The sequence below is a fragment of the Anser cygnoides genome, chromosome 4 (assembly GCF_040182565.1).
Source record: "Anser cygnoides isolate HZ-2024a breed goose chromosome 4, Taihu_goose_T2T_genome, whole genome shotgun sequence".
In the NCBI taxonomy this organism is placed as follows: Eukaryota; Metazoa; Chordata; class Aves; order Anseriformes; family Anatidae; genus Anser; species Anser cygnoides.
The window spans coordinates 60,431,035-60,447,639 of record NC_089876.1 but is presented as its reverse complement, the minus strand read 5'-3'; the positions used below and the strand labels follow the sequence as shown (position 1 = coordinate 60,447,639).

At 40.0% G+C, this 16,605-nt stretch overlaps 1 protein-coding gene and 2 long non-coding RNA genes across 10 annotated transcripts in view; 2 read left to right on the top strand and 1 right to left on the bottom strand.

Annotated features, from left to right (window-relative positions):
- Positions 1-2,687, top strand: part of FAT1 (FAT atypical cadherin 1) — a 109,076-nt gene extending 106,389 nt beyond the window's left edge. For 4 of the 8 annotated variants that reach the window (XM_048078314.2, XM_048078312.2, XM_048078311.2 and 1 more), the window contains 2 exons: positions 208-243; positions 1,217-2,687. In XM_048078314.2, the coding sequence (XP_047934271.2) occupies positions 208-243; positions 1,217-1,842 (662 nt within the window). In that variant the 3' untranslated portion in view covers positions 1,843-2,687. The remainder of the gene's footprint in view (positions 1-207; positions 244-1,216) is intronic. The other 4 variants (XM_048078317.2, XM_048078315.2, XM_066996264.1 and 1 more) reach the window with 2 other exon arrangements.
- Positions 1-16,605, bottom strand: part of LOC106035181 (uncharacterized) — a 42,721-nt gene that overhangs the window by 9,728 nt on the left and 16,388 nt on the right. Inside the window, exon 3 of the long non-coding RNA XR_010831214.1 lies at positions 16,453-16,538. This is a non-coding gene — a long non-coding RNA (uncharacterized lncRNA). The remainder of the gene's footprint in view (positions 1-16,452; positions 16,539-16,605) is intronic.
- LOC136790733 (uncharacterized) lies at positions 6,138-14,051 on the top strand. The gene is made up of 3 exons (XR_010831213.1): positions 6,138-6,277; positions 7,152-7,312; positions 13,496-14,051. It is a non-coding gene; the product is annotated as an uncharacterized lncRNA (long non-coding RNA).

Genomic DNA, 16,605 nt, shown 5'->3' with positions numbered 1-16,605 from the left:
TCTACAAATCTATTAAAGGAGGAACCTTGGAGAAAAATGCCAAGTTTAGTACTGCTAAATAGATAAGCATATTTGTCTACAGTACATTAAAAACAGGCAAAAGCAGCATCATAGGACAGTCATTACGTTTGTCTTTACAGTGGTTCTAGTATTTTATTCCTAACGACAGATGTTTTCTCCTTTTTCTTCTCATTCTGCCAACTAAAGAATCTTTTGCTGTTCCTGACCTCAGCAATTCAAGAGGTGACTTCTGCATGCAGTTCATTGATATTCACCAAAGTATTTTTGTTAATACTTGGCTTTAACACAGACTCACCACCAGCTGCTTGCTGTGCATTTGTTTGCAGTGATTACTCTTTACTAGATTTGCACTTTATTCCAATTCTGTATTATTTTCCTTTTGAGTGTCTAGGTTAAAAATATATACATGTATATTTTTAATGAGATTAGGTTTACATCTAGTTTTCGGCAGAGCAATAAAAACTTGTTCAAGGGAAGGATGCAAAAGAGGATCAAGTTGTCATTCATGCATGATTAAGCTTGACTTTGCTATTTTGTTCTAGTATTTGAATGTGGAATGTCTTTACTAATAGTCAAAGATAAAGGGATTTTATCAGAGGTGTGGAAGCACTGAGAGAAACTGTTTTTTGAGTTCCTGTGGAGCTAACAGCGTTTTGTGAAATTCAAATTATAATTCAGCCAAGTGGTAAAGTCATTTAAAATGGTCTAGATACTTTACCAGTTAGCAGTTACTTCTGTCATGTAGGAAAAGCAAGACTTATGCATGCTAGATATATTCATAAGAAAAACAGGCAGCTGTTAGCAACCTAGCTGTAATTACTCAACGGTTGACTAAGAGTCTAGATGCACCAGGGAGGCTGTTGGTTATTTGCTCTCTAGTGAACAATTCTATACCATTATGTATTGTGACAGCATATTCCATAGGTGACCTACAGCTCTTCCTGTGTTAGGTGAGATGTCTGAAAAAATTTACCAGTTTAAGTGTGAATGATGCAATACCTAATGCATGGCATAATGTAAAGTTGTGTTGTGTTGAATGTCTTCTGTGGAACTGGGCAAACTGTTCTCCAATTAACAAGCAGTATCCTAATCACAGTGATTGCATTGTCTTAATACACGTTTTGACTTCTCAGTTCGGACTGACTTGAAGACAAGATACTAATACTGGTTTTTAAAAAAAATGTTCACTTTTCAGGTTATCACTGGGATACATCAGACTGGATGCCAAGTGTTCAGCTGCCAGGTATCCAAGAGTATCCGAATTACGAAGTGGTTGAGGAGTCAGCTCCCCTCTATACGGATCCAAATGCCATCGATACAGACTATTACCCTGGCGGTTATGACATAGAAAGTGATTTTCCACCTCCACCTGATGACTTCCCTGCACCTGATGAGCTTCCACCATTACCACCAGAATACAGCGACCAGTTTGAGTCAATACAGCCACCCAGAGACATGCCAGCCGTAGGTAGCTTGGGTTCCTCTACAAGAAGCAGGCAGAGGTTTAACCTTAACCAGTATCTTCCCCATCACTACCCTGCAGACATGTCAGAACCTCAGACCACAACCAGTGGTGTCAACGGCAGTTACAGAGAACCTTACGCTCCTTACACGCTAGGGTACAATAGAGACTTCGAAGCACCCACTGTAGACAACATGTCCATGTCTGTGTATGCTTCCACAGCTTCATGCTCTGATGTGTCAGCATGCTGTGAAATGGAATCTGAAGTCATGATGAGTGACTATGAGAGTGGAGATGACGGTCATTTTGAAGATGTGAAAATTCCTCCACTTGATTCCCAGCAACATACAGAAGTCTGACACTCACACTCAACAAAAGTGCCTGGACTATTAAACTATCAATTCTAGATCAACTTCCATGATCTTATTTTCCCTCCCCCCTCCTTTTTCCCAGCCACAGTGAATGCTTCTGTTTCAGTGAGTTAAACTGGCATGGTGACATTGGATCATGCAGTTCATTTCACTAAATCAGCCTGTTTCCATTTCCTGACCTACTATAATTGGACTGTTCCAAGATTTCCACTGACTGTGCCATTTCTGAATGTGCTTTTTGTACTTGCATTGTCTATGTTAAAAAAATCACATACCACTTCTCCATGTTAGCATGATGCATATTTATATAGTTCTAATAAAAATTAATTTTCTCCTACTTTTTGTAAATGTTATGTACAGTTTTGATTTTAATAGTTTTAACTAGATTTTGTAGATATTTTGTGAATTTGTTTTCCACTGAAAGTAGTGGTGTTTGTGTGCCATTAAAAACTAGCACCCTGACTTATTATAATCAGGGCATCACTGTATGTATTCCCCCAAAAAAACTAAGGTTTGACATTTCATTATAAAATCTCAGCATATTCACACAATTCCAATTGTACATAGGTTAGGTCTGATATTTTTCTGGGTCAGCTACATGGAAATGTCTTAAATGGGTTGCTGTATTTTAGAACTGTAAACATTTTTTCCCTTCTTGGAAAGTGTGTTGAGGACCCTCTACATACCAGTTTAGAACCAAAACCACCATGACACAGTTTTTATAGTGTCTGTATATTTGTGATCCAATGGTCTTGTAAAGGTTTTTACTGGAAATTACCATTAGCTGGTCTTTCTTACTGACAATAAATTATTAATAAAATACTTTAGCTTTGCTCTGTGTATCTCTATTATATGATATACAATTGACAAAGCATTCAGTGCAGCATTTTTAAGTCTGTGTATGTTTTGTACTGTATTAAGTTACTTGCTCCAAGCAACACCTTTTTCTCTCCTCAGAAACCAAACTGCAGTTATGTCAGAGATGCTCACTAGATGGCAGCGTGTGTCTACTTAACGGTGTTTTAAAAAGTAATTGGGCCAGTATGAATAAAGATTGATGGGTATCAAACTTGGTAGCCTTCTCAGTAGTTTGCATTTTTCTTTAAACATATAATATCAGGTGTTATGTAAATTACTGAGTATTTTTTTCTGAAGTCCCAGATACATAGCTAGAGAGAAAAACCCCAAACTTTAAAATAGCTTCTTCCTTTCCAAATTACCTTAGTGATTTTCATTAGTATTTGCCTTTTGATTGTGCACTTCCATGCTGGAATTTGTGCTAATTTTTGAGTTTGCAATAAACATAGTGGGGGGGGGGGGTTAAGCAGTTTATTATTTCATTTGCAGTTTCATGCATTATGTTAACACTGAATGTTTACTTTTAAATCAAGACAATATACAGTGTGCCTGTATATTGCCCAGCTATTTTTCTGACCAGAAAAGAACAAAGCCTCTAACAAATTTCTCCAGTGTAAATTTGTCCTGATGGTGAGCTAAAGGAGTAAGATAACTTCCTCCTACCACATGCATGAGGGACACTAATTTCAGGGCAGATTCCCTAGCACATCAGTTATTTTTTATCATAGCTGGCAATCTTTTCAGCTCTACCTCTGTTTCTTCTTACTATCTCAGAAAATTCTGCAGCCTGGAAAGGTGCAATATCAGATTCTCTCAGGCACAAGAGAGCTAAGCTTAGGCCTTCCACCACCTGGAAGAACAGGGTACAGGATTTGTATTTGGATAGTTATTTCTGCACAAAACAGAACAAGTCAGCCTGGCAAGCTGCATAATGGAAACAGGTAGATTACAGGACAGATCCAAGCACTGCACAGCCATTCCTTAGTGCTAACTCACCCATATGCAGGTAAGAAGCTCTTGACATATGTAAAAAGGGAGCTTAAAACAATGTACTGGCTTTATGCTGTAGTATACACCCTGATAACAGAGCTTTTTGTACAGCAGGCCGACTGTTGGTTAAAACATTTTCTTATTTAAAGGTTAGAAAAAAATCTTACTTTAATAGCTTAGAAAGAGCTGAATAAAGGGTAAAATGCTCTCTATATTAGTTTAGATCACTGCATAACATCCGTCTCTTCTTGAGCTATAAAGGTGAAGTTTTGTGGGAGTTCTGCTCAACATTTCATAGTATCTGGTTCTCAGTAGAAATGGAACCTGTAAAGTCAGCAAGAGGAAGGCCATACGCAGACTTGCATCATTTCCTGCTTAATATAACCCCCAGGCAAAATGAAAACCTGTCCTTCAAATACGTTTTCCTAAAGTTCCTAGTTTACAGAAGAAAGGTTAGGAAAAGAGATTTTTAAAACTAAGAGATGGGAAGTACAAGCCTCAAACTTGAGCATGCTTTATCAGTACTGTGAATGGAGGAAACTCTCTCTTTACTTTGCAAAGACAACTCTAATTTTCCTTACAATAAAAACCTTATGTGAAGAACTATGAGAATTCCCTTTTTTCTCTCCACAAGACCTATGCTGTTAGGCAATATGCAACACACAAGTTTATATTTCACTGCAGGAGACAAGGCAGCATCATAGCAGCCACTTAGAGAAATAACAGGCAGTTTCAACTCCACAACAGCTTAGCAGCTGGTGAGGAAAGCCACATTAAACAAATGCTCTCATTGTAGAAGTGCCAGGAGCTATTATCACCCAATCCAAGTCCAGCTAGTACAATTAGAAGTGTTTTCCCACATAGAGATACAACATGCAAGAAATACTACTGAACTCCTTGTAACGAGGAGTCTAAGCTACAGTAAAACAATTCCACAAGTTAGCATCAGTGGTGTTACAGGATGATACCACCACATACATAGTGGATTCAGCAGTTCCTCCTTGTTTCCTTCCCTGAAGTGCACTTATGGCCATTGGTCTGCTTCTATGGTGGCTAGCTCAGCACCATTAACCAGACCACCAGACCTAGAAAAGGTTCCCTCATTTTTCAGGGGTTATATCTTTCAGTCAACTCCCATGAGGATGGTACAAGTTGCTGCAGTAAATAAGTGGAAGGCAAGGACGGATGCTGGATTTCTCTTTTAGTAGCTGCTAACTAGCTATTTTAAAGGGCATCCTACCTCAGTTCTCTTGTTGGGAAGGGAACTTGTTGCCAAATACAGAATATTCCCTTTCCATAAGCTGATTTACAGAGAAGGGGAAATATTCCCATATATTTTCTAAGGCTCTCCATTGACTTGGATGCCTTAAAATAGTTCTGATGTCTGTGTTCTTCAGTAATCTGTCCTTCCAGCTTCTGGAGAAGGCTTACAGTAGGATTTGGGAATTTAAACTTCTATATTTGGGGCACTTTGAGCTTTACATCAGGTAGCATTTCTTCAAGGCAGTCAGTACCATAAAACAGAAGAAGCAAACAAAAACCTCTCAACTATTTTAAGCACAGTTGCTTGCAACATTTCTAGCAAGGATTAAGACCCAGGACTACTGAGCGAAAGCAGCTAATCATACGGCACTTTCACGTCACACAGCAAAAGCACACCTTGCTCTGCAAGACACACCACACATTCGGAGCAATGGAGTAAGATGCAGTTTGGAAGGCTTTTATGACTGCATGTTGGAAATCAACACTGCTGCAAGATAAACTCTTACACAATACATTAATGATTGCACAAATGCCAAATACAGATAAGCTTTCTTTTAATAATTAGGTTCCTATTTATCTTTAGCCACTTACAAATCTGTAACAAGAATTATTAAGAATTATTTTTCCTACAGGATCCTTGTATTCCCTGCATACCAACTGGCACAAGGCATGCTGGTAAGACCAGTATAAAACATTAAAATAAGCAGTCTAAGACACACGTGCTGTGCCCATGATGAGTACTGACACAGTGAACCTACACCCTAGAAATAGAAATGGCCTCTTCCAGCACATTCAGCATTACATTAAGGTTCACATTGGCTGTTCAGAAATTATTAGACAAAAGTTTCAGTAAATTCATAAGCTGGTTTGTTCACAAACAAAACACAGACTAGGTAAATGTAGGGAGTTGGACTAGATGATCTCTAGAGGTCATCTCCAGCCTCAGCTGTTCTGTGATTACTCAACATTTTTATCTTGTAACAGTGTAAGACAAGATTTTTTTAGAGATTTTTATGTGGTTAAAGATAAATAGTAACTTCATCTGTCAGCTTTTCAGTAGTTGGCATGTCCATATTTAAAACAATATCCTTGGTCACAGAACAGGTGAGGTTGGCAGGCACCACAATCGCATCACAATGAGACTCCAAGACCTCTCTAAGCAACCTATTTCAGTATTCCAACACCCCCCCCAGCAAGATTTTTATGTTCAAGTGGGGTCTCCTGTAGCTCAGTTGTGCTGACTGCCACTTGCCCTGTCATGGTTCACCACTGAGAAGTGCATGGCTCCATCTTCTCCATATCCTCCCCTCAGGTATTTCTAAGCATTGGTAAATTCACTGCTTCCATGCTGAGGAGTACCAGCTCACTCAGCCTTTCCTCATGTGAGAGAATCCCCAGTCCCTTGATGACCTTACTGGCCCTTTGCTGGACTATCACCAGTTAAGTCCTCGTCTTTCTTGCACAGGAGAACATAGAAGTGAATTTGTTGTTGTTGTTTTGTTATAAAAATAGTTACGAGCTTGTAGAATTACAGCTTCATTGAAAAGATTTAGGTGAAACTTATTGCCATTCTGTCCTATGTATGTTTTATTTGGACTGCATGAAGCACTCATTTTGCCTTGAAGCAGAGAACAAACAAATTCTACCTGACAGTATGAGGTAGAAACAATAACAGACAGCCCTGTAAAACTTCCTACAGTCAATATTCTCACCTTGTCTGAGAACTCTAGATGGGGGCATGCATAAACATACAGGAACATGACTAGGGAATATCAGGGTTTGCCTCCCTCCCTGCCCAAGGATATTTATTCAGTTGCATTTTAGGCTAAAGTACCAAATACTCAGACTGCTTCCTGCATTCTCTTGCTCTGTCCAATGCCTCCATGCAGCACAGGCTGTCCCAAGCACCCATGTAGAAGGGGAGTTCCTGCACTGCAGCAATAGATCTGAATAGATCTGAATCAGCTCAAGCCAAAGAAGATATTAAATCAGTCTCTAAATGCAAAACGCAAATATTCCAGCTTCTGGGGGAGCTTTGGAGAGGGGGAATGCATGATCTCCACCTCGAACCCATAAAGCCTTTGAAAACAGTTGCAGGGATTAGTCTGTGCTCCGCCAGGCACGGCTGATATCTGCCTGCAGCCCAAGACATGCGCTGACCAGGTGTGGGTCACTAAAATCCCTAGGATGGCTCAGGACATGGCGTTCACCGGCTCTGCCCAGATGCCAGCCCTGCACACCAAGCAGCAGCTGCTGATCACCACGCTGAGATACCCACGTCTTGGCACAAGGAGACCACACATGCTGCACAGCAAAGCTCCGCACTCCATGCACAAGGGTCAGACAGGTGAGAGTTAGGTGCTTCAGTTACCTTTCATAGTTCTTGTAAATTTTTAGGATTAAACAGCCTCCAAGCCACCACAATCCTTCATGAAAATATTAATCAGATGAAGAAGTACCCATTAATCCGAGCAGGCTGAAATAGCTGTCATTTTTGGCAGCATTATTCCTTCCACAGCCAGGATAGAAGAGAAAAATCTGTGAAGCACAGGACACAAGACAGTACTATACAGCAAAGCAGGAAAACGGACTCTTTGCTTTGATCTTAGAGACACAAACCTATGAGAAAGCTCATTAGAATTATTTGATCCCTCATGCAAGGTAAGCACATTTTTGGACTTGCTGATAATCAAAAATTTATCAATTACCAATGCCCAATGTTCAATTGCTAAATCTGATCCATGAAAGCATCATAGTCATGACACATTTAATAAACCTCCACACAAAAATCTGGTCTTTGCAGCAGTCACACAGGAGCTGAGACCATCAGTAAAAACATGGGATTATGACCATTATAACAAGAGCAAATGGCTTTGTAATCAAAGCTGAGCCATATTTCAAGAAAGGACTTTTCAAGCTTTTTGTGCTGCAGATCATTTCTCAGTTTCTTCATATTTTCTTATATATTTGGAGAAGAAACTTTCACAGTCTGAGGAAGAGCACTGACAGGCCCAATTAAGGATCGCATGACTCACTCACATAATCCCCAGGGTACCAATTTGAAAATATGTTAAGCTGTCTGAATTGCTTTCAGAGTTTGCATTTAACTTTGAAGAATTCCAAAAGGAAAGATCGTGCTGCATCAAAAAGTTTCAGTTTTCTAGTTTCTTATCTTTTTCTAGAGAACTTCCATCACCAGGAGTCACTGCTAGCATGAGTTCAAATGTGTCTCATTTAAACAACGAGCACCTTCCAATGGCCACATAGATAACAGGACCTTCTGCTGTGAGCTTCACTGGGGGAAAAAGACCTCAGCTCACAGAGAAAAAGGCTAAAAATATAATCAGCCTGATAACTGGCATGGGGCTGTATGTTTTAATTTTTTGTTTAAAATCAAATGCTATTCAGAGATCTCTCCTCCACAAACCCAGTGTAGCTGTTTAGAAACATCTAGAAAGTGGAAGAAAAGTTTATTTTGCCCAAATTAGATTAGAGTCTTAAAATGTTTCAAGCCACAGTTTTCACTGGTCATCCACCCCAAGAGCTCAGGCTGAGGGAGCCAGAAAGCTGTCCAACTGGGGCAACGGGAAAAGCCAAAGACAAGAGATGCACTTTGTGTCCTGAGCTCACAAGAGCAAGAAAAAAAAGAGCAAGGGGAAAAAAAATAGTTCAGAGCCAGCCAAGCACAGAAGCAAAATGTGAGAAATTTTGGAAGGAGAGGAAGGTAGTCACAGAAACTAGAGGGCAGCTAACGAAGAAGTTTTACTTTAAGTCCAAGGAAGTATATTGCAACAACAGTTTCAAAATCTTTTATATTTATATAATTATTTACAATTAAGTATAAGTACTTTAATATTAAAGTATTAATTTATACTTAACGTTTAAGTATAAATACTTAAAGTATTAATTTAGACACAAATTTTTATCCTTGAGGCTTCCTCTACTTCAGTAAGGACTAATTCATGCTCAGCACACAAGCTTTTCTGAGAGCTAGATGTGGTGCTGTGGTCCTCAAGTTGAAGTCCTGTCCTACTTTAGCAGTTGTAAAGCTTTCTGGGCTGCCCTTGATAGTCTTCCTTGTAAGGAAAATCTCCTTAATGACAGGGCTATTAGGATAAATACGTATCACTGCATTGCTGCCATGATTTTCCCATTGGTCATTGTAAAATTCTTGCTCTCAGGATTTCAATATTATGAGGAAGTGAGGCAGACTGACATTTAAGCTCCCTTGGTCTCTCATTGGGACTGAGATTCATTTCCCATCCACTTCCTCCGTTCTAGCTGAAGTCAATAAATCCTGCTCCTGAAGCCCTGCTGATCTGCCCACAGCCCCTTGGCAGACTAGCCACAGTCCCTCCCTTCTTAACCCCACAGCACCAGTGCGCAAGGGTGAGGGCTGACCTGTTCCCAGAACCCGTCAGTGTTCACATGTACTTTTAAACAAGTGCAGAAAGGGTCTCGCAGGAGGGGCTGACACTCAGTTCAGATGGTGCATGGATTCAGATACTACCAAGTCACCACTCCAACAGGGAAAAAGCATCAGCTATGCTGTACCTTAAATGCCGGGGATTATTTCCCCATATCTAGGGTGAAGCATGCTATTTCAGGCAGCTTTAAGGTTTTGTCTCCCTTTGGCTATGACTAGTCAAATTCCTCAGAAAAATGCAGAAATATCTTCCCCTGTACTCATATTTAATTGCTGTACCAGAAAGTTGTTTAATTAAATCAATCCATTTTAAGACCCTATATAGAAAAGGAAGGTCTTCAGCCAAAACAACAAAAAAACCACCACAAGTATCCAACTTGGCTGATCTCTCACAACAACCTTAGAGTCTTAAGGAAAGCTCGTAACACACAAGCTTTATCTGCCTCCGTAGAGCTATTGAGAAAGGACGTGATGTGTACGGAAGGTATTTTGAACAGTTCAGCCCTTGTCTGGGGACTACTGTACAAGGACAAAACCATCTCACTTCTATAGCATGCTTAATTAGGCTTTGCCATTAAGAGTAACTAGGCACACCAAGCAACCATTAACAGCCAAACACCTACAGATTCTCAAAGAAGACAACTTTAAGCCCTTGTCATTAAGAAGAACGGAGACAGTTGACATGATCTTTGCCTCTATCAGTCTGGATCACAAACAACCATGCTCCACTCTTTTAGGAGCAGTGCTGTTAAGCTTGCTTCCCATTAAACCAGAAAGAAAGAGTCTTCCACCTTAGTGAATCAAATCAGGGCTGTTTATGTACAAACAGAGGCAAAATGAGATTCACGGTAATAATGAGTTTTCTGGAGTCATGAAGTAAAACAGAACTTGGTGATAAAATCTGGCCCTAATCAATCCAGAAGTGATCCTGTGTTGAACTGAGTATTTCACAATTAATTTATTCATTGCTCCATCCTTCCAACATATCGTTCTTTACCACAAGGTTAACTCTACAGCACTTTACCTCAGGAAATACATTTCCTCTTCCTAATCCCCACGTGTTGGCATTCCACATACATCCTCACAATGTGCAACATCTTTTAAACTGGCCTTGTCAATGACTCCGTCACTGCATAAAACATCCCACAAACCCCTAAGAGTTAAGGCAGCTCCTGAATTTGTCCTTTGTGGTACACAGTATCCAATGAGTAATGATACTGTTGAAGATGCAGTCTTTAACAACAGAAGCTTGAATTTAAAAAATTCATAGGAGCATCATAAGCTAAAATTTCCTACCACTGTGATCAAAAGCACCCAAATCACATAAAAGTGAGGAAGCTTTTTAAAGAGAGCTAGAACAGGCAGCTATAAAAGGCAATTCTTTGCATGGAGCACAGATTTTATACAGAGATGTCATATTAGCAAGCTCGTATCATTTATCCTAACAAGATTTAAAAGATAAAAAGGAGATTGGCGTAGTAAAGCAGTAGAGCAAGGAAAGCTATGAAGAGCTAGAAGGAATCCTTCAGGAGGCTGAAGTCTTAAACAGGAAAGTAAGAAAGAACAAACCCTGGCAAGTACAGTGCAGAGCAAGATGAGCCAAGAATGTCTGAGGAACAGTTTGCAGATGTCAAAAAATTAGTTTATTTTTAAAACACATTAAAAGCAAAAAACAACTCCGCCAGAGAGTCTATAAATATAAAACTAGTGGGTGATCAAGGCATAAAAGGAACCTCAGAGAATTAAAGACTAACAAACGTCTTCCCCACTGCAGCTATGTCCACTGTGGAAAAGGGTGAGAGTTCTCTGATTAACCTGAAGTATCACACAGTCTTAAGGAGATTAACAACAGAAAATAAACAGTATCAAAGACAATATGGTACTGACTTCTAAAGCACTGACATATCTGTTGCCTATATTACCTGGGACAGAGCCAACTAAAACTGCCTCAGGACCACGCGAATGGCTACAGACATGGTATTGAGCCAGATGAATCAAACACCAGGTTCTCATAGCAGTAGTATTTAAGAAAAAAATGTCAATACTAACACCAGAAGCACCAGTGAACAGGTAAATTGAGATGGTTGCACCAGGCAGTCTGGTCTGCTGCTTGTACCAGGACAGCTGAATCAAATCACACAGCAACAACATGGGTGTTTATACATCCCCTGTACAATCCTTTCATGCTTGTTTTGTTCTTACATGTGAGAGACAAAAGAGCACCTGCCAACGTGCCCATTATCAAAATGGGATCTAAACCACTCCGTTTTATCTGTTGTAAAAGCAGATCTCACATTGGCACTGTGACGGTAGGACTGTAGTCAGCATCAAGGGACAAAAGCTGCACATTGCTGCTGTTGTTCAGGTAGAACAGGGACAGAAATGCAGGTTCAGCAAAAATATTAGGTTAAAATTACTACCCAAAGATAACCAGATGAGCATTTTCTGAAAACAGGTTTATGCTACAGCCAGCTCTGGCTTTGAAAGTGAAAAATAGATCAAGTTTTTTTTTTTCCCCACAGCAGAGTTTTCACCAAGGTTTCCCACATAAAGGACAATTGTTTTAGCAGCTTGGAGTACTGAATAATGGTATAGAAGGGAGTTGTGCTAGCGCCTTCTCCCTGTTTTTGTGAATTATTTCAAATTTGTTCCCTCACTATTTTGTTAAATAAAAGAAACAAAATGCTTTTCTTTGAAAAGAGAGCTAAAGATTCAATTCACCAAAGTATTTTATTATATGCTCATTCAGCAAGATAAAGTAACTTTCACACCGTTGTACTGAATGAAGTTTTCAGTTTGCTGTCTGGATCAGGGAGAAGTTATTTTTACTGCCCTGTTCCTGAATTTGCTTTTCATCTCCATTATTACGTGATGATACTTTTGGTTATGTCCGACAGAGAAGTTCCTTCTACAATTTTCTAAGGCACCACAACCCTGAAGTGATTATTTCCTGCACTAGAAACAAAGCTTTGAAGAAGCCACTGCCACTTGAAAACTCTCGCATAGTTTTGACAATGTTAGTTTGCTGCTTCAAATCCCAGAGGCCTGATTTTTGGGATTCTCTCTTTCCTTCCTTCTGCAATTCACTGACTAATGCTGCTCTCTTAACACAGCTGTTGACCTTACGGGTAGCAAGCAGAGCCACCTTCCAGCACTCATACTTCCGTTCAGCAATAGCTGAATTTAACCAATGCTACTTACATGGAAACCTTGAAAGCCAAAAGCTTTTCTTGATATAACAAGGGGATGCTGTTAACTGTTAGGGCAAGATAAGTGGATTTGTGAAGTACTGCATGCATTAACATCAAGCAATATCCACGAGATCAGAGCAATGAAATGGAGTGACGAGAAGTGCTAAACTGTAATATATACAGGTTTCTTCCAGGTAAAAGGTACTTTTTTGGGTTTTGTGCAGGATCTGGCTTAATGCTACAGGGAACAAGAATCAGTGTACCACTACTACACTGTTTATTAAGAAACCACAGAATGATAAGTACCACTATGGACTGACCTTTAGACAGTGCAGATGGCACGCCAGCCCGAATTAGTGAAACTGGGTGTTACACAGCAATACCATCATGGTTGCCTGGTACACAAATTAGCAAGGAAAAATCTTCCCTGGGGAAAACGAACACATGAAGACTCGGAACAAAAGCAATGTGCATGAGAACTGCAGTCACAGCCAAAACACTGGCTGTGACATTGAACAGCACTGGACAGACAAAAGACACCCAAGGGACCACTGGGTTTCAGCTCCCAGGGTGACATCAGACACCACAGCTGAGAGCTCATCACCCATCACTGCACATATCTGGTCTGACACACCCACAGCAATACTGCTTTTAGGATTATTTATACCAGCAAAGCAGCATGACACTAAAGGAATTGTACTCTGAAGCTGGTTCTTAAATGTTCTCTGAAGCATCTAAAAAGTATTTATTCCTAGCTATAATTAAGGTATGAATGCATTTTAAACTGACTGAATTTTCTCCTGCAACTCCCAATCACAGCAGCCAGCTAGTTCCTTGTGCTTGAGGTATCAATTCAAAGATGTTTCTGCTATTCTGTTTTTTTTTGTTGTTGTTTTTTGTGCTACCAATTTAGGAGGAGCTGGCCCAGCTGAGCTGTCAGCCATTCAGGATAGAAACTGAAGGAGCTGCACCTGACCTTTCCACCTACATGTTTGATTGTGCTCAGCATTGCTTGGGTGGGAGAAATAGGTTTCATTTGAAGGACACACTACTCATGAGGGCTAGAATTGTCTGAAGTTCAGCACGAGTTGTTGCTCATATGCCAACAAAGGCTGGCCCAGGTGCAGAGAGGAGGCCCTCCTCCCATTTTAGGGAGCCAAGAGAACCAGGCACCAAAAGGCACAAAACAGCAACCACACTGTTCCTCTGGAGTAACAAAGACCTAAACAAGAAAGCAAGTTAAAGGCCTGTCTTAAAACTGCCACACGCAGTGCTGACTGAAGTACAAACTCAATGAAGTTGGACATCAGGCGGAACAACACACAGTCCAGATTCAGCTTCATTAAACAATGCATAAGTACATTTGTCACACATGAAATTATATACTTCACTTGTATGAGAGAAGCAGCAATATATTTATTGATATAAGGTAGTGAACTAACAAAGCTTAGTTGTAAAAAAGACAGCAACTTACGATTAAGTAACAAGGTACACTTGATTATTTACTGCATTGAGGACATGTAAGTCAGGCATGTCTGGGAGACCCTCCCATTGAGTTCATGAACCATGAGATTCAGAGTGGACCCCCTTGCTTTCTAAACCCCTTGAACCAAAGAGGTAAGGAGCTTAGGTGCGGCTGAATCCACTCCTAGTCCCAGACTTGGTCAACAGCATCCCAACAGGAACAAGTCACAGTGAGACCAGTACTGTTATCCATTCCTTAATCATGCTTATACATATCTGCTTTCCTACCTCCTTGTCAGGATAATAATACTAATCAAAAAAAAAAAAAGGTTTAGGAGATACAGAGATTTACCTCTTGGTGAGTTCATCATTGCGTTCCACCACATAACTGCTGGCTCACTTCGCTTCTTCAAGTCAAGCCCCAAAGCCATTCAGCTCCTTGCCTTGCAGCACTCCCAAATCACACACAACTACAGCAAGACAAAAAGCCCTTCTGCAGCAGGACCTACCCCCCAACAGACCTTTTCCTCTGCTCTACCTGTTTCTAAGTCAAGGCCTCAACCCTCCCCACAGCTGTGCCTCATAACCTTAATCCTACCCAGCCCTCAGGTGCAGCCCAGAGCACCTAAGATGCCAACTCTTATTAACCCCCTACATACCTATAAGCAGCATTTAGCACATACCTTCAAGGAAGAAAAAAAAATTCACCAGGGATCTGAAGAAACATTGATGAAGAAGGAAAAAAAAAAAAACAACACCCTTCAGGGTCTTGTGTGTTCAGTAGATAAAAGTTTAAAACGAAAGACATAACAGTCCTTTTATCGCTAAGACTGTGCAAAAACAGCTCAGAAGCAATTGTAAATCCAAAGTGCAGTCCTCTGTTTTACTAGTCACCTGACCAGACAAAAGTTTATGTCAAAATGGGACAGATTAATTTCCCTCTTCCAAATGTATGTGCTGCAGTCTGCCTAAAGCCTCCATACGCTTCCTTCAACCATGATTCCATGGTTTGAATTCCCACCCTGGCTAATCCGTGTTGAACGCGTTCCTCTTGCCATTGTATATTTGTAGTCTTCACAGAACAATGAGCAACATTACATTATCCTTGAAGAGTTATCATTTTTCCCCCAGCAAATCCTCTTGTTAGGCTCATCTAGCTTGTTAAATAAATTCTCTTCCTACATTTACTTCGTATGAATTTAGGACAACAATAACTACATTTTCCAACACATTTTTTGTTTGTTTAGAGTTCCCTTAAATTGTTCACCTTCCTTCTCACTGACTCACCACCATATACACTGGCTTTTATCATCAGGTTGAAAGTTCAACATTTTCTAGTTCTCTGGCAGCTAACAAATCTCAGCAACCTTAGTATCAACTCTCTTACAACTGATTTAACTTCTAAAACACATGGTTCATTGGTTTTAACAACATATTTTTTCTTTCGCACCAAATACATTGTACCATTCCACATGACACCAAATGCAGAACAGTTTTCCTGAAATAGCAATCTAGTAGTTATAAAAAGGCAGTATTTGGATAGTATGTTCTCTGAGGTGGTTGCTTCATTTATAAAACATAAAATATTACATAACATATTTCTGTTGTTTTTACCTCCCCAAAAGTGAATATTTCTTACTTATGATGCCATTTCGCTGGTCTGTAATAGCTTTTTTGTTCATTTCATTTTTAAATATGTTCTGTTGCTCAGTGAGAGGCATCTCAGGATGTGCTTTGCTCTTTGCTTTAATTGCTAATGTGCTGTATCATCATGAAGTATATCCATTTTCTGTATTGCAATAGCACCCTTACGGGTGCACAGAGAATATATATGTAAAGGCAGAAAATTACCTTGAAAAGCAAATACAAAGATAGAGCTGGAGGAAAGGCTATACTGAAGAGAAGGTCCACTTACAGGAATCACAGCGTGATATAGAAACACAGAATGGTTTGAGCTGGGGGTGGATCTTAAAGATCATCTAGTTCCAGCCCCCCTACCAGGTAACTAACAAAAAACAAAGCACAAGTACAGCTCTGGATGTGCCATCAAAAACACATGGGTCACCCTGCCACCAAATGTACTCAGTGCACCATGCTAGAGCATCAGTCAGCCTCCACCAGCATAAACTGTCTCTGCTGCCCTTCCCCTTACTTCTCAGTGCTAATTCCAACTCATGACCTTTCCATTACCTTGTGCTCATACAACCTTCAGCAACATGATGAACACGACCAAGGAGTTTATGTGAGACAGTAGTTGAACTTACCAACAAAAAGTACTCAGTTTCCATTGGGAAATTCCTGTTTTCCCTTGTGATGAACATCATCATCTTTGTGGCACTCTCTAAAACAGTGACACATTGCTATCCCATCTTGTAACCCACAAAGATTTTGGAAATATTTTCCTACCTTTCTTATGTATCTGATTAGCAGAGATGCATTCTCTTCTCAACGCTACCTCATTCCAAGCACTTCTTCCTCCTTCAAACCTGTAACTAATGAGAGGTCTTTGTCACATTCTTCTACTGTGGAAGAAAAGATGTATTCTTCCACCTTGCACAT